Below are 27,921 nucleotides of genomic sequence, written 5' to 3' on the forward strand. Positions count from 1 at the left end.
TCCATGGACTATAGCCCACCAGGCTCCTCTGTCCATGGAATTTTCCAGGTTGCCATTTCCTCCTCCAGGGGATCTTGACTCAGGGATTGAACCCAAATCTCCTGTGTTTCCTACATTGGCAGGAAGATTCTTTACCACTGAGCTACCAGGGAAGCCCTAGTTTTGTAAAAATTGTGTACCTCTGTACTTCTAAGTTTATCTAAAAATTATCATAGCCTTAGCTCCAAGATACTTTCTATGTTCAATGTCAGAGCCAGTGGAAAGGAATAAAGACTGATGACCAAGCCAGAGAACCATATATAGCTTTCACTTTAACACAAAGAAGAGACTGGCTAGCAGAGTAATTCATAATGTGCAGAAGAGCAAGGTGAGTCTAGGTCACTGTCATCATTCAAAGTCTGCCTTTTAGAGAAATGAAGTTGGCAGTTGGATTTGGGTCTGCTAAGCTGATTTCAGACAGCTAAGTCACATGGGTGGTGCCAGTGTGTGTTCAGAAGGCCATCCATCCAATCAGTGGTCAGAGGTGTAGGCAGAAAAGACTTTGTCCCTAGCTTGGAGAACTTCCAAAATCTAGTCAAAATATTGGGATATTAGACTAAGAGAAAAGACTTCAGGTGTAGAGCAAGCCAGCTGCAGTGTCTTCTAGATTAGTTAGAGAAATACTATTCTAAGATGAGTTAACAAAATTAGACATAGGAGAAGGGAGCAACTCAGTGGGGTTGTGTCTCAGTTTGTGTTTCTTTAGGAGAAAAATGTGAACCACTGATTTAAGTAAAAGTAGTACCTTTAAAAGATGGTAGGAATATTGGTAGAGGAGTGGGGAAGAGGTATCAGGGAGGGGAGGTGGTCAACAATTGGCATGTTACAAAGACAGTCACAGCTTTGGAAAACTGAAGCTTAATCCTGCTGGGAAACTCTTGGAGATCTTGTAGAATCTATCTCAGAGTTAATCTGCCCAGGGCTGAAGGAGCTGGGGTATATGTACACCAACATCCTTGACAAGTTGAGTATGCTGTGTTGAGGGTGAGGTGACTCAGGCCCCAGGAGTAAAAAAAAAGTCATATGTATTAGTTAGGTTCTCCAGAGAAACAGAACAAATAGGATGTCCATATCTAAATATCTGTATCTGTATATATAGAGATATTTACTATAAGAGATTTTCTCACACAATTAAGGAGTCTGAGAAATCCCCCACAGTCTATTATCTACAAGCTGGAGGCCCAGGTTGTAGGAGTAGGTCTAGGAAACCCAGAATAGTTTCAACCTAAACCTGAGGCCTAAGAATGGGGGGAGCTAATAGTATAAGTCCCAGGCTGTGTCTGAAGGGCCCCCAAACTGGGAGCCCAAAGTGTAAGTCCTGGTCAAAACCTGAAGGTTTGACAACCAGTAGCTCCAATGTGAAGGGTAGGAGACAATGGATGTCCCTACTCAAACAGAGACAATGAACTTATTTGTCTTCCACCTTTTTGTCCTGTATGGGACCTCCACAGATTAGAAGATGCCTGCCCAATTTCTTCTTAATCTACTGATATAAACGCTAATCTCACTTAGAAACGTTCTTATGGACATACCCAGAAGTAATGTTTTACCAGTTGCCTAAGCATCCCTTAGCTCAGTCAAGCTGACAAAACTAACCATCACACCTCAGGCAAGTAAGGAAGGTCTTGATAATTGGAAAACTCATATCCTGGTCAGGATTGTCTAGAAGATTGGGGGTTCTGAGTCAGAAGACAGAAAAAGCAAGTAAATAGAGGAGGAAGAAAGCAAGAGCTGACAGCTCATCTGCTGGGAACCACTTTCCACTTCTCCCTGTGACCAAGCACCAGCACCACCACCACCAATATGGTAGCAGGAAAAGAGTTGAAAGAAGAAAGAAAAAGACAAGGAAAAGAGTTTGCTGTGACCACAGATAGAAGGTGTTAATACTGCATTTCCAATCTCCTCTAGAATTTTCCACAAGGACTTTGAAAGATTTCTGAAGTCTAATGTAACTGAAGAGTGCAGTTGAGATCTGAGTGAAGAGAATGTAATTAGGAGTCAGAGACACTGAGACTTTCCTGGTGGTCCAGTGGTTAAGACCTCACTTCCAATGCAGAGGGTACAGGTTCGATCCTTAGTTGGGGAGCTAAGATCCCACATGCCTCACAGCCAAGAAACCAAAGCATGAAATAGAAAGACTTTAAAATGATCCACACAGAAAAAAAAAATTCTTAAAAAAAAAGAAAGAGGCGAAACCAGTTTGAAACCCACATGCTGCCTTAGTTAATACATGGAGGCATCTTGTTCTATAATTCTGGTTTTATTTTCTGTATAAAATAGGAATTATAGAGTGTGAATTATATTTTCCAAAAGTTTTTAAAATATTGTGGGTATATGAATGCCCATTGTAAATTGTGATGCACCATGCAAATGTTCATCTTATGATTAGTATGCATTGCATTTGAAAGTAGCATCAAATTGATTGTTTATATTCACAGACTGGCTTAAAAAAGTAGAGATGTTTGAACTTGGCCAAAGTTTTATCCTTTAATCTGACTTATTTACATAAAAGATATAAATTTATATAAAAATCTTACATTATAAGATGTAAAATAAACTTTAAGTGACCAATTAAGTCTACTAAGTTGTCATATTTAGCCTGGACTCCTTCATCAAAACACGAAAACATAAATGTGATCAACCTGGAGAGTGAACAGTGAATTGATTTGAAAAGTGTACCCTTCTTTTTTTTCATTGAATGAGTCATTGTAAAGATACTTCTAATTTGGGAAGTTTCTCATTTTATGTATCTCTTTATTTCAGAATGAAAAATTTTGAAACCAGTGATTTAGCATTTTCTCCTAAGGAAAATTTTGGAGACAAAAGTGGACTTGCTGCATATGTGGCTAAAGCAATAGACCCATCCATCAGCTGGGAGGATATTAAATGGCTGAGAAGACTGACATCTCTGCCCATTGTTGCAAAAGGCATTTTGAGAGGTTTGTTTATTTCTCTACCTGAGTTCATTCTGATTTTATGATTCTTTATGGCTATGACCATGATATTTTAAGGGAAAATAATCAATTATTTCCAAATAAATAATATGGAAATATAAATCCATCTCTCAGTTCTCCCATTTGACATTAATGACTAAATGTTTCTTCCTTCTGAAGGAGAACAGGGCTCTTATGAAGTAAAAAGTTACTTTTTCTAAAGTAGTGGGATTGCCTTATTTTGGATGCCATCGAATCACAGAGCTTGGCAAAACCTAGGTAGAAGGTCTTGAGTTTGTTGCTTTGGCTGAAAGCTGCCAACAACTGCTCTCAGATCAATAAGAACTCCCAAGGAAGATATTATGACAGCCAGATATGTTTAAGAGCTCTTTGTATTTTTCTCCTGTTCCCTCCCAGTACCAATGACTAGAACTGATTTTTTGAGTGTGGAATCCCATATCACCTCTCTTTAGAGAATGATGGACTAGAATGTTGAAATCTTCAAATATCAAGCCGTGGTTGTTAAGAAACTTGACAAATTCCCCAGTATCCACATGTATGCAAATCCCACAGGGAGGTACCAATGAATATAATAATTTGGAATGTAAATGTGTTCACCCACAAAAATATTTTCTTGCCTTTGAAAACATTTAATACTGTTATGTAGATCACTGCCCCAAACATATTATTTCAAATGGAAATATTTAAGTAAGTGACTCTGTGATGAGAGGTTCTATTAATTTATCTCAGGGTTAACTATGACTTAGAATAAAACTTTTTCATTGGTTTTACTTGAATATGTATGAGTACCATGGCCCTTATTTATAAAGCTCTGGGAATGCCCCTGACTTTATTTAATAGTATGGACACAAAAATAAGCTAATGTGAGTAAAAGAATGGGCCTAATGAAGCTTGGCTACCCACTCCAGTATTCTTGGGCTTTCCTGGTAGCTCACGTGATGAAAATCCACCTGCAATGTGGGAGTCCTAGGTTCAGTTCCTGGGTTGAGAAGATCCTCTGCAGAAGGGAATGGCTACCCACTCCAGTATTCTGTCCTGGAGAATTTCATGGACTGTATAGTCCATGGGGTCATTAAGAGTCGGATATGACTGAGCAACTTTCACTTTTCACAATGAAGCTTTTAAGTAGTGGAGATATGTTTAAATCCTGGTCTGTCTTAATCTGTGCTTTTAAAAGACATTGTTATATTCTTTTCTATAGACTATTGTCAGTTCAAAATTTCTGTGGATTATACTTTTTTGAGTATATACTGATATTACAGACACCTTTAAACAACAGGTTCGCTGACCTTGCTTGCATTCATACTGTAGTCCATGATTGTTAGTGCTACTTCCTGTAGCTATATTCCACTGTAGGTACTGAAATATTAACTTAAAGGATCTGTCCCATTTATTCGCTCATTCATTCACTTATTCAATCACTCATTTCATAAACATTTATTATGCTTACTGTGTGCTAAAATGAAAGACAATAAATTGAGATCCTTGGCCAAAGGACATCTCATTCTTGGAGGGGACAGACATAAAAACAAGAATTTGGGTGAGATAAGATGTTGTAGGTACTGCAATTGGAATCTATGCACTATAGATTAAATAGTGTTTGGACAGTTATAAAGTGATTTGGGGAAGGTTTCATTCTAGGATGGAAGATGATCCTTGACTTTTGTCATGACATCAGGTCAAAAGACTCTTTTTCAGACTTCGGTCATGTCGAAATACAGCAGTCACAAGTAACAGTGTTAAACCATATAAGCCATATGTAGACTTTAAGATGTTTGAGAACCACTGAGAACCTTCATGAGGGAAACAACCTCATCAGATTAGCAATGTAGAAAAAGCAAGCTTTGTATAATGGGCCGACTCAATGGAGGTGGCCTAACTGTGGTCAGGGAAGCAATTTAGGAAACTGCTGTAATCTGGGCAAGAATTGTGGCTAATCCCTGGTAGCTCAGCTGGTAAAGAATCCATCTGCAATGCAGGAGACCCCAGTTTGATTCCTCGGTTGGGAAGATCCACTGGAAAATGGATAGGCTACCCACTTCAAAGTATTTTTGGACTTCCCTTGTGACTTAGCTGGTAAAGAATCAACCTGCAATGTGGGAGACCTCTGTTTGATCCCTGGGGTGGAAAGATCCCCTGGAGAAGGGAACAGCTTACCCACTCCAGTGTTCTGACCTGGAGAATTCCATGGGCTGTATTGTCCATGGAGACGCAAAGAGTTGGACATGGTTGAGCTACTTTCACTTTCACTTCACAGTAGTGTCAGTAAGAAAACTGAAAGGGTGTAATCCATTTAGAAAATTATTAAAAATTATTTAAAATATTTAAAAATAATTAAAAATTATTTAAAAAATGCTGTTTCAAGTATTTAATCACTCTCATCACAGAAGGCTCACAGCAGTTGGGGTAAAATCACCAATTTAATTTTTAACCAACTTTTAAATTTTGGATTCCCAATATACTTAATTTTTTACAACTTTGTCCTCTAGAATATGGTGTGAATCTATTGAATGAGACTTTACTATCACATGTTATGTTGAAAAATGCTTTGACTTTAAGAACATCATTCTGTGGCCATTATACCAAGGACCACTCTTTTTTCTTTCGTATCCATATGTTATGTGTTTTTCACTCAGTAGACAGCCTGAATGTTTATTGAGTAAAATACTTAGGGAAAACTGCATGAATATCTATAACTAGAGAGAGCTCAAAAGCAAGAGAAGGAAAGACTGGGCATTTGGCATTTGAAAGGAAATAACGTATTTGTACATGTGCAGTTTACATTGTCTAGCTTCTCTGTAACTATTTACTTCATCTATTTAACAAACAAGAATCATCACTATGACAACAACTACATTAAGTGGTGCATAGGTTCAGTCTGGTGGAGGGGAGGCGGGAGTGGTGAGGCCAATTCTGGGAAATCCAGGTCTCATTATTTCACAGATCTTCATCCAGAAGTTACATGGATTGACTAAGAGTCATCTATCTTTTTTCATTTTCCTTTTACCAGAAAGGTACAGATTATGTTTGTAGGAATAAGAAATCACAGCAACTGAGAAGATCTCAATGAAACATCCCCTCTTACCGCCGTTTTAAGGATCTCATTCTAATGAATGCAAGTAAAACAGCAAGATGCAATCTCTTGCTGTGGTTAAACTCTGTCTTTGGAAATCTCAACACAAACTCCAAATATGTACTCAAGACAGGGTCAGATTTTCCTCAGAACTCACGCTAACAGATGGCATTATAAACAAAGGCTTGTGCTTTTTAGATTTTTTTTTCTAATTAAAAAATTTAAAACTAGGCTATCTCACTTCTCTAGTGGTTTTTGCCTTCTCAGAAACTTCTTTAACTCATTATTATCCTATCTATAAAGACATTCTCAAAGAATATTCACTCAGTGTTCCTGAATTGTGTTCAAAACTGCTGCCATGAAGCTAGGATTTAGTTACTAAGCTCCTGCTGAAATAGCATAGAGTCCTGCTATATGTCTATTGTTCAAGGCCTTGAAAATAGATAGAAGATAATACTACTCTAAATCTTGAGTACTTACTTTGGTATTTAAGATTAAGTATGGAAATAATGTATTAATAAGATAGCAAACAGTGCTATTCACTATTGACTGTTGTGTTTGTGAATCAGTTAGTGTATTAACTGGAAATCAACAAATTTGGAATGTCATACCAGTAAACTCTAAAGGTTAATGAAAATATCCAAGATTCACGAACATTTGCTACGATCACTTTGACTCCCTTGTTAAGAAAACATTGTTTTTCTCTCTGGGTTAAAATAAAATGTGAACAAGATTACAAAAACAACTAAGGAAAGGGATACATAAATGGTCATAAATGATTACTTTCATTTTTTCTCTACATACTCATGATCCCGTCTTCTGAGAAAAACTTTCAGTGATTTCTCCCTACATTCCCAGCACTGCCTGGTAGAACACAGGCAGTGCTGGGAATTTGAGATGATAGAAGACAACAAACTAAGATGTGAACAGCACTTCCTTCAAAATGAAAAGCTCATAATAATCATAATCCTCACTATGATGAAAATTTGTTATAAACAAAACTTAAGTAGACTTGCCAAAAGTATCCAGCAAATAAATCTTCCTCTACCTACTCTTATTCTTAGTTAATATTCCCTGCACCATCAGCTGAAAATAATAATAATCATATTTATCTGAGTGCTCAACATCTGTCAGGTACTTTCTAAGAGCTCATTCAACTCATTTAATCCACAAACCAATCATATCTGAATCTTTATCCCCATTTTGTGGTTTAGTACACTGATGCACCAAACAAGTTAAGTAATTTGCCACTTATATGGGAAGCATGTAGCAGATATGGGATTCAAATCTAGGTGTCCTTACTACCAAGCCTAAGGGGTTAATCTCTTTTTCATACTGTGTAGGATCAGTTTATTGACAGTATTCAATATCTTAAAACACAGGTTATAGCTACCTGGTGGCAAGTATTTGTATTATAAATCAGAGGATTACATATATCTTCAGTCACGAGGTTCATTAAATATATTTCAAATATTTTAATTTTTGATTTTTATGTTTGGTATCACACATGCAATTAGATAACCACAGCAATTCCAATTACATTTTACATTGTTTGTTAAGGTTACTTATAGATATAGATATATATAGACATAAGCTAAAAAGCCTCTTGATCAAAGTGAAAGAGGAGAGCAAAAAAGTTGGCTTAAAGCTCAACATTCAGAAAACAAATCATGGCATCCGGTCCCATCACTTCATGGGAAATAGACGGGGAAACAGTGGAAACAGTGTTAGACTTTATTTTTGGGGGCTCCAAAATCACTGCAGATGGTGACTGCAGCCATGAAATTAAAAGACGTTTACTCCTTGGTAGGAAAGTTATGACCAACCTAGATAGCATATTCAAAAGCAGAGACATCGCTTTGCCGACTAAGGCCTGTCTAGTCAAGGCTATGGTTTTTCCAGTAGTCATGTATGGATGTGAGAGTTGGACTGTGAAGAAGGCTGAGCGCCAAAAAATTGATGCTTTTGAACTGTGGTGTTGGAGAAGACTCTTGAGAGTCCCTTGGACTGCAAGGAGATCCAACCAGTCCGTTCTGAAGGAGATCAGCCCTGGGATTTCTTTGGAAGGAATGATGCTGAAGCTGAAACTCCAGTACTTTGGCCACCTCATGTGAAGAGTTGACTCATTGGAAAAGACTCTGATGCTGGGAGTGATTGGGGGCAGGAGGAGAAGGGGATGACCGAGGATGAGATGGCTGGATGGCATCAAGGACTCGATGGACATGAGTCTGAGTGAACTTTGGGAGATGGTGATGAACAGGGAGGCCTGACGTGTTGCGATTCATGGGGTTGCAGAGTCGGACACGACTGAGCGACTGAACTGAACTAAAAAAAATACCATGGTACCTCTCTTTATTAGAGTGAGTAAACCCATGCAAACATTAAAACTCAGTTAGCCAATATGGCAGTCACTAGCCAAGTGTAGCTATTCAAGTAAATTAAAATTAAACAAAAGTAAAATTCAGTTTCTCACTTACATTGCCACACTTCTATTACTCTATGGCTGTTTGTGTTACTGTATGGAACCACACAGATGTAGAACATTTCCATCATCATAGAAAGTTCTCCTGGATAGCATACAAATCTGTGTCTTAAGAGAACCATTTCCTAAACATGTTTTTAAATGATAGTGTGAAAGCATATTGGGTTTCTAGTTCAAAATGATAGATTGAGCACATATGTACACTTTTATCAAATTTAAGACCTTACTGAAATTAAAGTACAGAAATCCAAGAATGCATAACACTTATGACAGCAAAGGAAAGGAAGGCACAAACAGCAGAGAACCTTCAAGACATTTATGAAAGAAACAAAAGGTAAAGGGAGTATATTGACAGCAGGAAAATGAAAAGAAAACTGCTCCTGTAGACAGTCTTTGTGAGAACCCTGAAGGCAGGAGCAAGTCATATCAAGGGTGCCTGAGGGGTTCTAGGGTCTAGAGTGCAAGTGTGACAGAAAGGAGGGATGAAAAGTGGAAGCTGAAAACCAGAGGAATCACTGGAGTTCTGTTTGTGACACTCACCCACTAGCCCAGGGGAGACTCTGCTGAAGATGGGTAAGGTTTGCTGGGGTCCCGGGGTGTCCAGGCGCCTAGTCTCTGCCTCTTGCTGGTGCTTTAGAAGGGTGCAGGATGGTGAGGAGCTGGGAGCCACAGGGTCTCCCAAGGGTCTGTTCTCCAGCCCAGGGGAGACTCCGCCTTTAGCATCACAAGGCATTTCAGAAATTCCAAAACATAAAAGACCATGGTACATCTACAGAAAAGCTGATGGCAGAGGAAAGAGATAAAGTAAGAAAAGAACTTTAAAGATTCCAAAGGATAGATTCAGAGGGATTGATAATATGTCTAAATAAGAAGAGTCTGCAGTGAAAAGAAAATTGGAACATTAAAAAGAGTTTCCAAATATTAAAAACATGATTTTTGGAATTAAAAATAAAATTACTGGTTAACTGAAGAAGAGGGTCAAGGATATTTCCCAAAATATAAAACAAAGTGACAAATAGAAGTGATTAAATAATTTTAATCATTAAATGTGATTAAATGAAGGAGAGGCTTGAAGACTGTTTAAAATGTCCAACATCCAAATGATAAGGGCTTCAGGAAAATTAGAGATACCAAGGGAATATTTCATGTGAAGATGGGGGCAATAAATGACAGAAATGGTATGGACCTAAGAGAAGCAGAAAATATTAAGAAGGGGTGGCAAGAATACACAGAAGAACTATACAAAAAAAGATCTCCATGACCCAGATAACCATGATGGTGTGATCACTTACCTAGAGCCAGACATCCTGGAGTCTGAAGTCAAGTGGGCCTTAGGAAGAATCACTACGAACAAAGTTAGCGGAGGTGATGAAATTCCAATTGAGTTATTTCAAATCCTGGAAGATGATGCTGTGAAAGTGCTGCACTCAATATGCCAGCAAATTTGGAAAACTCAGCAGTGGCCACAGGACTGGAAAAGGTCAGTTTTCATTCCAATCCCAAAGAAAGGCAATGCCAAAGAATGCTCAAACTACTGCACAATTGCACTCATCTCACATGCTAGTAAAGTGATGCTCAAAATTCTCCAAGCCAGTCTTCAACAATATTTGAATTGAGAACTTCCAGATGTTCAAGCTGGATTTAGAAAGGACAGAGGGATCAGAGATCAAATTGCCAACAGCCGTTGGATCATCGAAAAAGCAAGAGAGTTCCAGAAAAACATCTATTTCTGCTTTACTGACTACGTCAAAGCCTTTGACTGTGTAGATCACAACAAACTGGAAAAATTCTTAAAGAGATGGGAATACCAGACCACCTTACTTGCCTCCTGAGAAATCTGTATGCAGGTCAAGAAGCAACAGTTAGAATCAGACTTGGAACAACGGACTGGTTCCAAATTGGGAAAAGAGTACATCAAGGTTGTATATTGTTACCCTGCCTATTTAACTTCTTCTTCTTTTTTGTTGACAAAGTAATGTCTCTGCTTTTTATTTTTTATTTTTTAAAAAATTACTTCACAATACTATATTGGTTCTGCCATACATCAACATGAATCCGTCACAGGTATACACGTGTTCCCCATCCTGAACCCCTCTCCCTCTCCCTCCCCATTCTATGCACAGTACATCATGCAAAATGCCAGGATGGATGAATCACCAGCTGGGAGAAATATCAATAAGCTCAGATATGCAGATGACACCACCCTTATCGCAGAAACTGAAGAGGAACTGAAGAGCCTTTTGATGAAATGAAAGAGGAAAGTGAAGAAGCTGGCTTAAAACTCAACATTCAAAAAACTAAGACCATGGCTTCCAGTCCCATCACTTCATGACAAATAGATGGGGAAACAATGGAAACAGTGAGACTTTATTTTCTTGGACACCAAAATCACTGCAGATGGTGACTGTGGCTATGAAATTAAGACACTTGCTCCTTGGAAGAAAAGCTATGACCAACCTAGACAGTGTATTAAAAAATCAGAGACATTACTTAATAGGCAGAGACATTACTTTGCCAACAAAGTCCATCTAGTCAAAGCTATGGTTTTTCCAGTAGTCACATATGGAGGTGAGAGTTGGACTATAAAGAAAGCTGAGCACCAAAGAATTGAAGCTTTAGTGCTGTGGTGTTCGAGAAGACTCTTGAGAAACCTTTGGACAGCAAGGAGATCAAACCAGTCAATCCTAAAGGAAATAAATCCTGAATATTCATTGGAGGAACGGATGCTGAAGCTGAAGCTCTAATACTTTGGCCATCTGATGCGAAGAACTGACTCATTGGAAAAGACCCTGATACTGGAAAAGACAAAGGCAGGAAGAGAAAGGGGTAACAGTGGATGAGATGGCTGGATGGCATCACCTACTTGATGGACATGAGTTTGAGAAAGCTCTGGAGAACAGGGAGGCCTGGCATGCTGCAGTCCATGGGGTCACAAAGAATTGGACACAACCGAACAACTCAACAGAACTGAACTGAAGGGCATTGCACACACACATACTATATATTTCTTATATAGCACCCACGTCTCTTTACGTTTCCAGCATTGGCAGGAGGGTTCTTTATCACTAGCATCATCTGTGAAGCCTAACATATAAATAATATAGTATATATAGTATACGGACATCTCATGTGGTGCTAGTGGTAAATAACCAGCCTGCCAATGCATGTTAGATGAAATAGATGTGGGTTCCATCCCTGGGTCAGAACCATCCCCTGAAGAAGGGCGTGGCAACCCACTCCAGTATCTTGCCTGGAGAATCCAGTGGACAGAGGAACTTGACAGGCCACAGTTCATAAGGTCGCAAAGAGTGAGACACAACTGAAGCAACTTAGCTAGCACACTATATAGTATATATTCCTTATATATACTGTTCTCTGCTAGTAATAATAATATCATGATGACACAATGTCTTAGTCAGCTCAAGTTGCCATAACAAAATGTAATAGCCTGAGAAAGGGAGTGTTTATTTATTTATTTATTTTATTTTTTTACTTTACATTACTATATTGGTTTTGCCATACATTGACATGAATCCACCACAGGTGTACATGAGTTCCTAACCCTGAGCCCCCCTCCCTCCTCCCTCCCCATATCATTAAACCAGAAATTTATTTTCTCATTCTTCTGGAAGCTGGAAGTCTGAGATAAGGTTGCCAGCATGGTTGGTTTTTGTGAAGGCTCTTCCCTTGAGTTGCAGAGGTCACCTTGATGCTGTGTGCCCACATGACCTCTCCCTTGTGTGCATGGAGAGGTAGAGGAACAAGCTCTCTGGTGTAATCTTGTAAGACCACTAATACCATGATGAGGGCCTTACCCTCATGACCTTTATCACTAGCACTACCTGGGACCTCATCTAACCCTTATTACTTCTCAAAGTATTCATCTGCAAATTCGATCACATTGAGGGTTAAAACTTCAACCTGTGAATTTTTAAGGATATAAACATTGTCTATGCCACATGGGTTTATCATTTTCATATGCCTATAATTTTAGTAGAAAAATATTTCTAGCTTTATTTTGAAAAGTGGGAATATTTAAGAATTCCATGAAAAACAGTTTGGAAAATGGTGCTTTAAAGAATAAAGTTTTCAAATAATTCAAATTACAAATTCTCCTATAAATCTTTTTTTAATTATCATTAGTCAGATCGGCACTTGATCTCCATTGCTGAATTTATAAATATATACAGTGTTCTGTATCTATCTGCTTAAGTTTCCACAATCTGATTTCACTAAAACCTTAGGCTATTTTTGAATGTTAAACTTGAGAAGCAGTGTTCTTTTCATGATTCTGTTAGCAAATAGTTTTTATTGGGAGAATGCTGAAAATAATAGTTTAAAGATGTAAAACATTTTTAAAAGATTTGAAATTGATTTCAGAATGTTAGTCAAATTTAAAACCACATTTTCAAAAATCAATATATATTGAAGAATGGTTAAAGATGTAGCATATCATTTGAATATTATATTTTTATATGCTTCAATGGACAAAATACATTTAATTATAGAACATTATTACTTAAAATAATTACTGAAGTTAAAGCTTTGTATTAAAGAATATTTTTGAAATAGACTTGTTCATCACCCATTACACATAAACTGTTTGCTACTTATATGTTCTTTTATGTTATCCAAATTTTGGGGGAGTAATTATGTTGAATGCTAAATAATTTAATCTTGTTAATAATAAAAATAAACTGAGCAAAGGTATTTCCTTATGAGGATAAATACATTTTAACTGCATGTCAATTTACCATCTATTGATAGTTTTATTTCATCATTAAGCTGTTTCAAATGTTAACCTTTTTTGGCCTAAGAAATCATCAATACAATTCTAGATTTAACCCTTGGGTGTATGTCTGTGCTAAAGTTTCTGAGCAAGATACATATGTATCAGGCCAGGCCCCCTTTGATGGGGATGCTTTGGCCTCAAAATTCAAGCCTTTTATTCAGTTGCCTTTTCCATACCGTGGTTGTATTACTCTTTCTAGGTGATGATGCCAAGACGGCAGTTAAACACGGTTTGGATGGGATCTTGGTGTCAAATCATGGGGCTCGACAGCTTGACGGGGTGCCAGCCACTGTGAGTTTTGGCAAATGCCTCCATTGGAATTCCCATTTCTATCTCAGTTTTGACCATCTCTGTGACTACCCCTCTTTGTATATATATTTTTGTATGAATACTCAAGATAGAATATGTAGGAATATATGTAAAATCTCAGATTTTAAGTTTAGTGGTTCGATCCCCGAGTCTGGAAGATCCCCTGAACTAGGAAATAGCAACCTACTCCAGTACTCTTGCCTGGAAAATCCTGTGGACAGAAAAGCCTGGCAGGCTAAAGTCCATGGGGTTGCAAAAAGTCAGACACAACTCAGCACACACACACACACACACACGCACCTACCTAAATTGGGCTTCCCTGGTGGCTCAGTGGTAAAGGATCTGTCTACCAATGCTGGAGATGTGGGTTCAATCCTTGGGTTGGGAAGATCTCCTGGAGAAGGAAATGACAACCCACTCCAGTATTCTTGCTGGAAAATCCCGTGGACAGAGGAGGCTGATGGGCTTCAGTCCATGGGGTCGCAAAGAGTCGAACATGACTTAGTGGCTCTGCATGTGCACAAGCACATGGGCATCTACCTAAATTAGATTATTATTCTATTTGTTTGTAAAATTATAAAAGTTGTCTGTGTTAAGTAAGTAGCCATTTGTAGGCAGGGATTAGTCCTATATTTATAGATATACTGAGAGGAATATTGTAAATTGGAGTAGGAAAGAAAAGTTTATGCCATGAGTTTCTTGGAGGTGGGGGTTGAAGAGCTGCAGAGTGAGGGCAGGTGAGGAAAGGAGGTAGAAATCCTGTGACCTGGGAGAGATTTCCTGCAAACAGGCCTCTTTATTGGAGCTTGAACTACCTTGGCTGCACACTGGAATCTCTTGGGAACTTTAAAGAATCCTAATTCCCAGTCTGCACCCTGAATACATCTATCAGAATCTTGTGGGACCAGGAAAACTGAAGCACTAGTATTTTTGACAGCTCCTGAGGAGATCCAAAGTGAATTTGTATGTATTATATACCCTGTGCCAGACAAATCAGAGTCAAAATCCATATATAAAAGTAAACTAACTGGCTGGAATGGTGTGGGATAGAGTTAAAATGGTTAAAGTGAGCAATTGGCTCCCAAGGCCAGGAGCGAAGATAAAGGATTTTTTTTAAGATAAAGGATTGGGGAGCCCAGAAATGGATCAAAAGTCATGGAGACAGACATATATCCAGGGGTGTACTTCATGAATCCCTGATCTAGAATGAAAGCCAGAAGCTGTAGGTGGGGTGGCTTGGGGGTCCCTTATATGCTGTCCACTGTGAGAATGTGTCCAGGATTTCTTTAGATGAGGCAATGGAATTGTAGCTGCCTTTCACCTCTGCTTTGTTCCCATATGGACCCCCGCTTTCACTAGTGTGAGTGTAAAAGTGGAATGGGAAAGACTGAGATATTCTTGGGGAATACCAAGGAATCCACTTTATTTGCAGTATCTGGTGGATGTTGGGAGTCTGAGAAATATGCCTGCTTGGACAGGTCAGGGAGGGGGTCTTTGAATATTAAATATTATGAGTCATTAGATATGCAATAGAAAAGCCTTGATTTAGCAGCAAGTACCACAAATTGGACTGTGGCATGACAGGGAGCAGGAAGACCAATGAGGTCGCCTGGATAATCATGAGAGCCAAGGAAAGAGAGAAGGGTCTGACCTGCTATGGAGCAGAGGGATAACCCCTCCAAATCTCAGCTTTTTCATCTTTTAAAGTTAAAAAAATTAGATTGTTTCTTTGGTGCCTTTAAGCTTTAGTATTCCATACTCTCATTTATCATAGGCAAAGTAAGCTAACATCATGTAACAAAACTTAATTAAATATGTATCTATGAAATAATGTGGATAGACTCTTTAGTTCATCATTTCTGAGCCGGATCATCATATCCATTTCCCCCTTTTGTCAGAACCATTTAGTCATAGTTATTATGGGATGGTTTTAGTTGGGGCAAGCATTTGAATTTATTAAAATAATTTAGTCAAGTAGTGGATTACTGTTTCATTAAGAGGGCAGGTTGATTTAGCTACATCCATGGATGTTGTGCAGGTCTTAGTGCAGATTGAATGAGGCTGGGAGCTCCTGGACACATGCATTTGCACTCAAGAGTTTTTCTTGAAGCACTAATGGGCTAATGGTAGGAACAAATCAAGTCTTTGCACAGAATCAGTAATTAAAATCATAAAACTGGAAGTTGTCAGCTCTTTCCAATTCAGCATTACTTATAAAGACCCATCTTTTTAGGTGATGTTAAACATTGCCTGTAGTGGAGAGTGAAGAGCTCCTCTGGGCAGGCAGGAGAAGCTAGTCTCAGTTCAAGGCTTTTCCGCAGATTTATGCCTCTCTTGTGTATGAAGCCGTGGACTTAGTGGGTAGGCCAAATTAAGTTTGTTTTCTAAAAATAAAATCTAAATCTACTGAAATCAAATCTAACTAGATTTTTAAGGGAAAAATATCTGAATGGTGTGGTTTATTTCCTTCTGGCTGAGGGGATATGGAAACTTATCTAAAAGGGCTTTTTGAGTTGTGGTCTCAGAGACTGTTTTAAGATAAACAATGACCCTCCCCTTTGCATGATGTGTGCCTGAGAGGAGATACTTGCTTGAATTTGCCTCCTACTTTAGAGCAAATTTAAGGTGCATGATGATGAGAGAAATGTGAAGCAGGATTAAGTTTATAGTGAGGTTGTTTTTCTCTCAATGTGTTGGTTTTCAGGCATATGCTTCTCAGTAGATACACAGAAGGACTTACTCTCCTGCACATTCTGTGACATCATAACTCAGAGCCAAAGAGGCAGTGTGATTTTACTGCAAGAGCATTGAAATGAACCCAGAGTCTTGGGTTCAAGCCCTTTCTTGCCTCTAGAGGGGTGAGAGCTGGGTGAGCAAGTTGCTCAGACTTTTCAGCCTGAGTCTCTGCATGTTATTGTGTTGGTTGCAAAAATTAAATGTCTGGATTGTAAGATTTCTGCATTTCTATAAATCACAGAGTTTTCTTGTATGGAGAAATACTTATCATTAAGAGTCCCAGATGGAGTTTGACTATAGTCCATAGTAAGACAGTGCTATTGATTGCCTGTTCCAGCAAAGAGTTTAAAAATAAGTTCACATTATTTGCGAAGCAGAAGTAGAGACACAGACATAGAGAACAAACATATTGATATCAAGGTGGGAGGGAGGGTGGGATATACTGGGCGTTTGGGATTGACACATATACACTGCTGCTGCTGCTGTCACTTCAGTCATGTCCAACTCTGTGCGACCCCATAGATGGCAGCCCGCCAGGCTCCCCTGCCCCTGGGATTCTCCAGGCAAGAACACTGGAGTGGGCTGCCATTTCCTTCCCCAATGCATGAAAGTGAAAAGTGAAAGTGAAGTTGCTCACTTGTATCTGATTCTTAGCGACCCCATGGACTGCAGCCTACCAGGCTCCTCCATCCATGGGATTTTCCAGGCAAGAGTACTGGAGTGGGGTGCCATTGCCTTCTCCACATATATACACTACTATATATAAAATAGATAACTAATTAGAACTGACTGTATAGCACAGGGAACTCTACTCAATGCTCTGTGGTCACCTAAATGGGAAGGAAATCCAAAAAAGAGGGGGTTTATGTAAACACATAGCTGATTCACTTTGCTGTATAGCAGGAACGAACACAACATTGTAAAACAACTATACTCTAATAAAAGAAAAGAATAACATATTTCCTTCTAAGAATTTTAATAATTCAGTAGTGTATGCTTTTATAAATAATTTAACATCTGCCCTAAAAAAATAAGTTCACGTTAAGATCCTTACTCTGAAAGTAATAACGTGGCAAAGACTAGTCCTGAGGTAATCAGGGAATGATATGGCAGAATCAGTATATTTTCACAATCCACCATACTAGATCATCTCAAACTGGGGTCTAAAGACAGAGTATGTGGAGTCTTTGAACCCTAAGAACTTTTTTTTTTTGACTTTTTATGAAAAAAATTTTTTTTATGCTAACTGGATCCAAACTAGTGCTTGGTCGCTCAGTCATGTCTGACTCTTTGTGATCCCATGGACTGTAGCCCACAAGGCTCCTCCGTCCATAGGATTCTCCAGGCAAGAATACTGGAGTGGGTTGCCATGCCGTCCTCCAGGGGATCTTCCCAACCCAGGGATTGAACCCAGGTCTCCCACATGCAGGTGGATTCTTTACCATCTGAGCCACCAGGGAAGCCCTTAAACTTAAAAATATGACATTCTTTTCTAGTGAAAATTTTCAACTGTAAAACATTTTCATAAAATAAACTTTGGGTTGTTAAATCAGTGTTTCTAAAATTGAGTCCTTGGGTATATTCTATGACATCAGAAATTTCATTTTTCCTTCTGAAAAGGATTCATTATATTCTTCATTTGAGGACCACTTGATCTATCAGTTAGCTTTTGCTGTGTAACAAACCATTCTGAAATCTACTGGCTAAAATTCAATAGCCATTGATTCAAGTCATAACTTTGTGAATTGTCCATTTGACCTGAGGTCCACAGAGAGGTTTTGTGTTCCGGGCTGGGCTCACTCATACATGTCTGTGGTCAGCTGCTGGGTCTACTGGGGCAGGCTGGTGTAGGATGACCTCAGCAGGGATGGCTCTGCATTGTCTCTCATATCTAGAACGTTAGGTGGGCTGGGTCTCACAAAGCACTGGGTATCCCAGGGAGCAAGTGGAAATATCTAAGCCTCTTGAGCTCTATGCTTAGAACAGGCATATTGTCACTTATTTCTTTTTCTGTTGGTGGAAGCTAGTCACACGGCCACTTCAGATTCAAGGGGTGAGGAAATAGACTTTTCTGACTTCATTTCTCCCTCATGATGGGAGGAGCAGAAATGTTACACTGCAAGGAAATGAAGATAAGGTGGCAGAAGGCTGCAGCCATTTTTGCAATCGCAAACTGTCAGCCAGACCTATATGGATCAGGGGTTTTCTAAATGTGCTTAGTAGAACTCACATTCTTATTAGAACTCACACTGCCACCTCCAGCCAGGGCTGCCTGAAGCATGGTGGGTAGAGAGTCAGAGGAGGACTTGTGGGCAGTGGCCTGGAATCTGTCTTCTTCATTATTAACTAAAGAACCTCTGGCTTTATCTGTTTGTTTGTGCTCAACTGCTCTGGTTTGGAACCTTTAAAGTGTTTTATGCCTAAAATGTCAGAAATCATGAGTGTAGGACTGGATGCTTTAAGAAGGTAGAAAGATGGAAGCACCTTGTGAGTGGAAGTTTTGTGGACAGGGAAGACCTTGAGCAGGAAGAGGAAAGAGGGGGGCTTTTCCAGAATCAGGTCCCTGTGGGATTCTTTTTGGATTCCATAAACTGCCTGGCATGATGCCTGGAATCTGCCAAGTCATCAATAAAATATTTGATAAATCAGTGAATGGATGGATGAGTGAACAGTAGTACATTGGAATCTTACCATATTTTCCTGTAGATTAACTCTGCTGGAGCTAAGCCTGCAATTAGCTGACTAAGGAACCACTAAGAAAAGAAAAGCTGAAATGAATGGTCTTTTAGATGTGTAGCAAGCTGAAAAGAAACAGAAAAGTCATAAAATAGTGGACTTGTTCACTATATTTAGTTATTTTATCTGCTCTTGTCAGACTTATTCTGCATAATATATACCCAGTAAAATTGCAGCTCCAGGAAGAAGAAAGGGAGGATAGAAATGCTCTGTGATGGATAGAAATTCCTTGTCCACAGACAAGAAAACACCAATCTAGGCTTTATTTTATAACCCAGGATTCACACTTTAAGTATCCTTATTAGTTTATTTTTTAGGCCAGATTGGGCATTGGAAATATCCTAAAAGACTTGATTTGCGTGACTTTGAAAACATGTATTGAACTGAAACTAGCTAATATTTTTCTTTGGTTTTGGTTTCAAATGGGGAAATATACTTAATTATAGCTTGCATCATCACTTGGAAATTGTAGCATTTATATGTTGATGTAACTTTCCTGACTCTAAAAGGAGGACTATGTATAGTTAAAGGGATATATGTAAATGGATCCAAAGCATGTTTGGCCAGGCAGAAAAGCCGAAAGGAAAAGAGGAAAATCACATTACTTGCCAAACATTTAGGGGGCTGTGCTCCAACTGTTACCTTCACTTCCTCCAAATCTGTAGTTGGGTTTGGTCTTCAGTCTTTTACATAAAACTCTTTTTACATTGAGCCTCTCAAATTTTGGGGGAGAAGCAGGAAAGTTTTTGAGTGATTTCAACACAATTATTTCTAGAAAAACTGCACTTGAATGTATGGATTTCATTTTCTATTTACGTACTTGGGGATAAGTGTGGATAATTTCTGCAGATTTTGACCTACTATGGTCACTATAGTAGGTTACTATGAGAACTGTTTCCACCCTCAGATACAAAGATTTACACCAAAGTAGCCAATTGTGTCAGTTAGTATCTATAACTAACTATATTGGCTATTAACCAACTTTATGAGCTATTACCGCATGATGCTAAACAACAAAAGATTCCAAACTCAGTGATTTAAATCATTATTCCCATGAAACTTTTTGTCAACTGGGGGTCTGCTGACCTAGATTTGGTACTGGCTGCGTGGCTGTTCTCCAAGTTTCAGGTCCAGCTGGGTTTGGATGGGACAACTCTCCTTCTTCTCCGGGGGTCTCAGCTCTGTCAGGGGGAGGGGGAGTTTCCTCGCATGGCAAATGGCACAGCTGCAAGAGACAGTTGAAATGTATGAGGTCTTTCAAGGTCCATGCCCAGAAATGGCACTCTTCCACCTCTGTTCACATGTCATTGGGCAAAGTAGGTTGCAAGGCCAAGGCCACTGTCAAGGAGTGATAGGTGCACTGTTGTTGCTGTTGTTTTTTTTTTAAACTAGGAAACACTGCCAACTGACCTTGGAAAAAGAGTGGGTTCAGAGTGGTGTGAAGAATTACGAACAATAATACAGTCTAGAAGATAGACCTCAATGAAGCTCTTGTATTCTCTAGAGCTGATATAATAAGCCCATCATCAACTGCTAATCAAGATGAGGATCTTCAAAGTACATGTGGTCATTTTCCTTAAAAGCAAGAAAAAATATTTTCAGTGAGAATTCTCTAATGTATAACTGGATGTTTGCTATATTGTTATATATAATTGTATATTATATATATTCTCATATTTTGGGTGGGAAAATCAGAAACTAAGTTTTTTTGTGACTGATAGTGTTTGCATTTTTATATACCATTGCTTCTACCATAATCTGAGTATGAATTTTAACAATTAACTTTCAATGAGTAAATTATTATTTTATTTATATGAGGAAGAATAATTTATATGAGGAAGATACTTCATTTATATTTATGTATTTAATATAGAGTAGGTCTGTGTCTTTTAAACTGATTGTGTATTTTTAATTGTGTGTGTATATATATATATACATATATATATATATATATTTGGATCATGATATTTGAATCCGAATATCAGGAATAAGGGCTTCCCAGGTGGTATTAGTGCCACCTACCTACCATTACATCTCCTGCCTACCATTGCAGGAGACTTAAGAGACACGGGTTCGATTCCTGAGTTGGGAAGATACCCAGGAGAAGGGCATGGCGACCCACTCCTGTATTCTTGCCTGGAGAATCCTAGGAACAGAGGAGGCTGGCAGGCTATAGTCCGTAGGATTGCAGAGTGGGACAGGACTGAAGCAACTTAGCATGCATGTACACACATCAGGAATAAAAAAATAATCTTGGACTTCAACAGAAAAATAAGCCACTCAGTTCCAAATTTAGCTGGTCTTTGGTTGCTAGCATTTGCACTTCTTTTATTTTAGGAGAGACTGATTTTACTGTTGATTCTAAGCCTAGCCTTTCCTACTCTCAGTGCTAATTGGATGGTTGGTGGCCAGTGGAAGTTGAGTTCGGGGACAATTCAACATGTACAGTATCACTTCACTGACCTCTTCTCTCCACAGATTGATGCTCTGCCAGAAATAGTGGAGGCTGTGGAAGGGAAGGTGGAGGTCTTCCTGGATGGCGGTGTGCGGAAGGGAACTGACGTTCTGAAAGCTCTGGCCCTGGGAGCCAAGGCTGTGTTTGTGGGGAGACCGATCATTTGGGGCTTGGCTTCCCAGGTAATTGGAGAACAAAGCAATAAATATATAAAACAGAGTGACTCAACTGTGAAATAAATTCATGAATCCAGTCATATGGACTTACTCAAAAGATCTGTGTCTTCTTGCTTAGGGAGAGAAAGGTGTTCAGGATGTCCTTGAGATACTGAAGGAGGAATTCTGGTTGGCCATGGCTCTGAGTGGTAAGTCTTGGTGTTATCACTTACTATTTCATTTCTTCTGGGTGTCTTTAGGCCAGGCTCCTTGGTGGAAATAAGTGAATTTGAGGGGGAAGAGGATGGAACCATTTGGAGTGTAATTAAATTTAAAGTTGGCTATTGTGTGCAGAGAGCTCTCGAAGGGAGGAACTCCACAGCATGTCTGCCTGTAGCGGTCACTTAGCCTCTGCTTGGACAGTTTTTTCAGGGATGCTTTGACAAGTCTCATTAGTACCTTAAGGGTGATACTATATCATATTATTTCTCCTCTCTTAACACATGAACAATAAATCTAATGGGCCAGCCACCAGCTCCACCTAGATGTCTATGTGGCATCTCAAAATCTACCTGTCCAAAACTAGGCTGCTCAATTTCTACATCAACTCTGCTCTACCTGCAGATTTTTCAGTCTCAGTTCATGTTAATACCTTTGTCTCACTTGCTCAGATCTTAAGTCTTAAGTCACTCTTGACTCCTTTTCTCTCTCATAGCCTCACATCCACCCACAGAGGTGCTTCCTGTAAAAAAAAGCCTGATTAGAACTTGCAACATCTCCCTTCTTCTTGGATATTGTAATGGTTCCCTGGTGTATCCTTCCTGTCGTTGTCTCTTTCCTTGGGTATTCTGAGTCAGCCTGTCTATCCTGTCTTCCTTCTCTGTTCCAGTTTATTCTGATCACAGCATCAAAACTATCCTTTTAGACATTAACTTAGATCATATCACTCTTCTACCAGCACATTTCAGTTGCTCCCGATTTATTCAGAATAAATACCAAAGTCCTCGTGATGGTCTATGAGGTTCTATGTGGTTTGACCTCTGTCACCTCTCTGACTTCAGCTCCCCCCATTGTTACTCAGGCCATATTTGAGTGACAAATATGTCCACCCAGGCTTTATTTGCCTTCTTGCTGATCCCTGATGACAACAGGCATGTTTCAGCCTAAAGGCTTTAGCCTTGCTCTTCCTGCTGGCTGGATGCTCTTTCCCCAGAAATCTATGTGGCAAACTCCCCTGTGTCCTTCAAGTCACACTTTTACATCTTACTGTCTCATAGGATCCCATGTTGATCACCATATTTAAAATAACAATTTGTCTTCCGCTCACCCAACTTCCAGTTTTTTTCTCTGTTACTGTTTCATTTTTTTTCCATAGCAGCTGACATCTTCTAATTTCATTATTTTCCTTGGCACCTAACGCCTTCTGTAGATTATCTATCACATTATTTTTCTTAAATGACACACATTGTGCATTGTCTGTTTCTTCTCTGGAATGTTAAGAACCACGAGGCAGGGATCTTTGTTGTCTTCACTGCAGTATCACTAGGGTCTGGATTAGAGCATAGATGTAAATAATAAATATTTGCTGAATGAATGAACAAATAAATAATCGTTATTCCTAGTGACTGTTTTGAATTTGACTCAGAATGGATCTCTAGATGCAACGAATAATCTTGAGTCAATCATCCCCTCCCCTACTTTTGAAAGTAGCAAGGACTTCCTTTTCTGTGATCTGTATCACCCAGACCATCCCCACAGAGAGATTCCAGAGCTCAGTGGTCTATGCACTTCTGAGCTGAGGCTGGGTAGACACAGCATCCGTGAGAAGAATGCCATTCTTTGAATCCTCACTCTGCCTTTTAATTTGCTACAGACATATCCTAAAAGAGAACTTTTAGCCACTGACTCGGTATTAAATGTGGCAGAAAAGAATATACTCTTTGTGTTAATAAAAATATGTGCCAGTCATTTTGTGTTAAGGACTGTTTAGGTAATAAAAATGGTCTCATGCCACATAAGATTTGGCAAGCTTACCTTGAATCATAAACCTTACATTTGTCAAGTTTTACATTCCTTGGGAAAACGATTACCTGCCTGATTATTATTGCATTCATTTCATATTAAATGTATGCATTATTTTTTCAGGGTGCCAGAATGTGAAAGTCATCGACAAGACATTGGTGAGGAAAAATCCTTTGGCTGTTTCCAAGATCTGACAGTGCACAATATTTTCCCATCTGTATTTTTTTTTTTTTTTTGGCATGTGTTACTTGACAAAGAGACACTGTGCAGAGAGTGACCACAGCCTGTAATTCCCCACTTTGATACAAAGGGTGTCATTCTTCTCCAGCAAAATAGCAATCCCTTGCTATTTTAAGTTCATTGCTTTTGACTTTTCAATGAGTGTCCTAGGAACCTTTTAGAAAGAAATGGACTTGCATCCTGGAAATATATTAACTGTTAAAAAGAAAACATTGAAAATGGTTTTAGACAACGTCATCCCCTGGCAGCCTCACGTGCTACAAACAAAAGATATTCCCGGGTAAAATTGGGGGTAGCTAGTGCCGAGGTCAAAAGATAATGATCTCCCTGTTTATAAACCTTCACTATATTTGGATATCCCTAAAACTGCGTTCTTAAAGTCTAAGGGCAACTTTAGAAGGCTGGATGTGCCTGGAGAAACAGGATGTTTGGATTCACAACACTAAGGAGATAGCACTTGGTAGAATTGGGATAAAAGTGATTTTCTAGATACTTTTTAACACTCTGGGCTATGTGACTTCTTTGAATGTAGATTTCCATTCACATCTTCAGTATCTGAATATATCTGAGTATTTTATGATATAGACTGCTTCTTTTTTTTTTCAGTCTGCTTCTTAATCAGAGAGAAATAAAGCATTTTCTGAAAAGTAGCTATCTGGCCCATGTGTAACAGTATGGAATTCAACTGGTTTAATCTCAGAACCCAAATACCTCTCTGTTCCTCCTGTGCATACTCGTGCATTCTCTTACACTTCATTCTCCTTCATTAGTTTGCTTCTTCCCCACTCACAGTCACATGTAAGGCCAGCTTCATGATTTATGAAGGCCATGCCAAGTGAAGATGTGGGCCCCCTGTTCAGAAAAGCAGGAAAAAGGCTTCCTTTCAAGATTTTTCTCTGAACCTGTCGTGGAATCTTTTCTTTCTATTTAATGTCATGTTTCCTTGGGCAGGGGAATCCTCATGGGTGCCTGAACACTGCCCTGTGATCTATCCTGACTCCTCTGTGCCCAGGGCCGTGAAGGGGGCTGACAGTGATGCTGTCACTGGGGTTGGATGAGCTGGCAGCCAAGGACTCACTCAAGGGACTTGGGGAGGTAGCAGGGGGTGGATGGGTTGGAGGAGGGACAGTGTATCATTCTAGGCTCCCAGGCTGCAGCACGTGTTCCATGATCCCCTGATCCTTTACACAAACTCAAAGATAAGATTATTAAGAATTTTAAGTCAGTAAGAACATTAAACTCAAACATGAGGCCCCCTTTGGAGCCTGGAGTCCTGTGTGACTGCACTGGTTGCCTGTCCATGAAGCCCTGGTCATATGAGCTTCACATTTATTCCCTAGCCAGATTTTTGACAGAATGTAGGTAAAGTTGGTAACCAAAGAGAGTTTGAAATTTCTTTTCACCATCTCCCTGGTTATTCATTTACTGTGAAGTATTGAATGGAACAATTGAGAGAGAATCACTACCTTAATATATGATGGTGATGCTATATTTTGTTGTATTATAATGTTTTATTATTCTCAGATCTCTCTTTGTCTCTTTCTTTCTCCCTCTCTCTCCGTCATTCTGTCTTTCTCTCTTCTTCCTTCCTCCTCTCTTTCCCTTTAAATGCTAGAGTATTCATAAATACTCTGAGGGACACAAACATAGATCTTTCTTTTTGAAATTATATCTGAGTCTGATAAAAAAGAATCATCTGGAACTTGCTTGGTGGCCCGGTGGTTACGACTCTGTGCTTCCACTGCAGGAGGCCCAGGTTAAACTCGTCAGGGAACTAAGATTCCCCCATGCCACATGATGCAGCCAAGTAAATAAATAATATGAGGTAAAAAATGACTCATTTAATGCCATGAAAATTATGCCTTAAAGTTATTCTCCAGATACCAATAAAAATTTTGACTGTCACATCACATAACTGTTTTGTGTTTCCAGTTAGTGTTAATAAACTGTTAGATCTATAATAAGCACCTCTTTGATCCCATCAACTGATTTGAAAGTGTCTTTGCTGTTGGCAAAGAATGTCCACTTTGGCTTCATCATGGTTTGTTGTTGTTGTTATTTAGTTGCCAAGTCGTGTCCGACTCTTTGCGACCATGCAGACTATAGCCCACAAAATTCCTCTGTCCATGGGATTTCCAGGCAAGAATACTGGAGTGGGTTGCCATCTTCCTGACCCAGGGATTGAACTCGCATGTCCTGAATTGCAGGTGGACTCTTTGCTATTGACCCACCTGGGAAACCTACCTCATAGTAGGCTTGATACAGCAGGTTGCTAAAAACTTGGTAACTGTCTCAGCAAATGAAGATCCACACATGGTGCTTTAAGTAAGTCTTATGAGAATGGGGATGATGGTCTTAATTTGTGAATTTCTAGACACTTTTATGACCCCTGGAGCCACGCTACCTCCTTGAACATAGATCCCCATTATTTTCTTCAGAGTTGTGATAGGACTGAATGTTTTATGATATGTGTTGTTTCCATAATCAGAAAGATACAAAGTTGTTTTTACATTGTCTTGAGTGTCTCCAATCCTGTTTTAACAGTGCTAAAACCAAAGGTGTGTGATGTCTGACACAGGAAGAGGGGGTGTTTGTTGCATATCCACTTCTGGGGATTTTCTCACTTGAGCTTGAAAGAAGTTCTTTAAGGGAGACAATTGATCTTTCTGTTCCTGAGTTTCTTAAAATATGTTGAGAGAAGGGATAATAGGGAATGAATAATTTAATATAGGCCAATCTGCTTTTCTTGTGTGTTTAATGTATATGGTACCCTAGAGAACTGCTTCTCAAGCTGGAGAGTGTATTATAATCACCTGGTGCGTGTGTGTGTGTGTGTGTGTGTTAGACACTCAGTCATGTCTGATTCTTTGTGACCCCATGAACTGTAGCATGCCAGGTGGGCTTGTTAAAACAGATTGCTGGGATCATGTCTATAGATTCTGATTCAGGAGGTCTGGGGTAGGTTCTGTATTCCTAACATGCTCCTAGGTGAGTCAGATACTGCTCTTCAACGCATCACTGGTGTTGTCTAGACCAAGAAGCATCAAGTCCAGTTTGCCAAGCAGATCATGTAATGACCCAACTGTTGGGTATGGGTGGATGACAACCCAACTGAAAATGCCACCTTTTCTTCAGCCAATTGATTCTTCTTGTTAAAATTTATTTCATATGGAGACACAAAGTACTTGTAGTGATGTGGGTTGAGTGTCCAAGTTTGTCATAGGTGGATACGTGTTACACACACACCCATGTGACTACCACCACCCAGATGAAGATTTGGAAATTTTCCATTGTCCCCAAACCACTCTGTCTACCAGAAGTAAACTTACGCTACTTCCATCACTTTTGGTTAGTTCTAGCTGTTCTTGAACTTCATATAACTGGAATCAAATAATATGTACTACTGTTTTTGGTTTTGTACATGAATTCCATTCATGTTGTTGTGTATATCAGTAATCTTTTCTGTTTATTGCTCTATAGTAACCCAATGCATGAATGTACCACAGTTTGTTGATTCACTGGTTTTTTTGCTGTTTTTTTCTGCTGGAAGCTGATTCCCACCAGTTTAAATGAAAATGCAAGTTCAGTGTTATTTTCTTATTTTTCAAGGAAAGCTAGACATACACATTATTATGTAAAGATTTTTAAGAGTTGGCAAATATTTAACAGTTTAAACATGGAGCAGGTCATGTTAAACTTGGTGTGGCCAGTCTGGTGCATGAGTCATGGGTTCTCAACACCTGTGACATCTTGGCTTCACAGATGTTCCCCTCACGGCTAAAATCACTCTCATGTCCCCACACAGAACAAGCTTGATACATGTAGCAGTGTTGAGTGCCTGCTAACAGAACTCATCAGAATCTTTTTTCATTAAAGTCGCTTATATTCTGCTATTTAGAAGAACGTGGGTGTGAAATAAACTTCCTTC

At 39.2% G+C, this 27,921-nt stretch overlaps 1 protein-coding gene across 1 annotated transcript in view; it reads left to right on the forward strand.

Annotated features, from left to right (window-relative positions):
- The window catches only part of HAO1 (hydroxyacid oxidase 1), a 62,399-nt gene extending 36,494 nt beyond the window's left edge, over nucleotides 1–25,905 (forward strand). Inside the window, exons 4-8 of the mRNA XM_040247892.1 lie at nucleotides 2,803–2,978; nucleotides 13,540–13,631; nucleotides 21,600–21,758; nucleotides 21,871–21,940; nucleotides 23,877–25,905. Coding sequence (XP_040103826.1) covers nucleotides 2,803–2,978; nucleotides 13,540–13,631; nucleotides 21,600–21,758; nucleotides 21,871–21,940; nucleotides 23,877–23,947 — 568 coding nt within the window. The 3' untranslated portion in view covers nucleotides 23,948–25,905. The remainder of the gene's footprint in view (nucleotides 1–2,802; nucleotides 2,979–13,539; nucleotides 13,632–21,599; nucleotides 21,759–21,870; nucleotides 21,941–23,876) is intronic.
- Nucleotides 25,906–27,921: the final 2,016 nt, after the last annotated feature.

The sequence above is a fragment of the Oryx dammah genome, unplaced genomic scaffold (assembly GCF_014754425.2).
Source record: "Oryx dammah isolate SB20612 unplaced genomic scaffold, SCBI_Odam_1.1 HiC_scaffold_10, whole genome shotgun sequence".
Lineage (NCBI taxonomy): Eukaryota > Metazoa > Chordata > Mammalia > Artiodactyla > Bovidae > Oryx > Oryx dammah.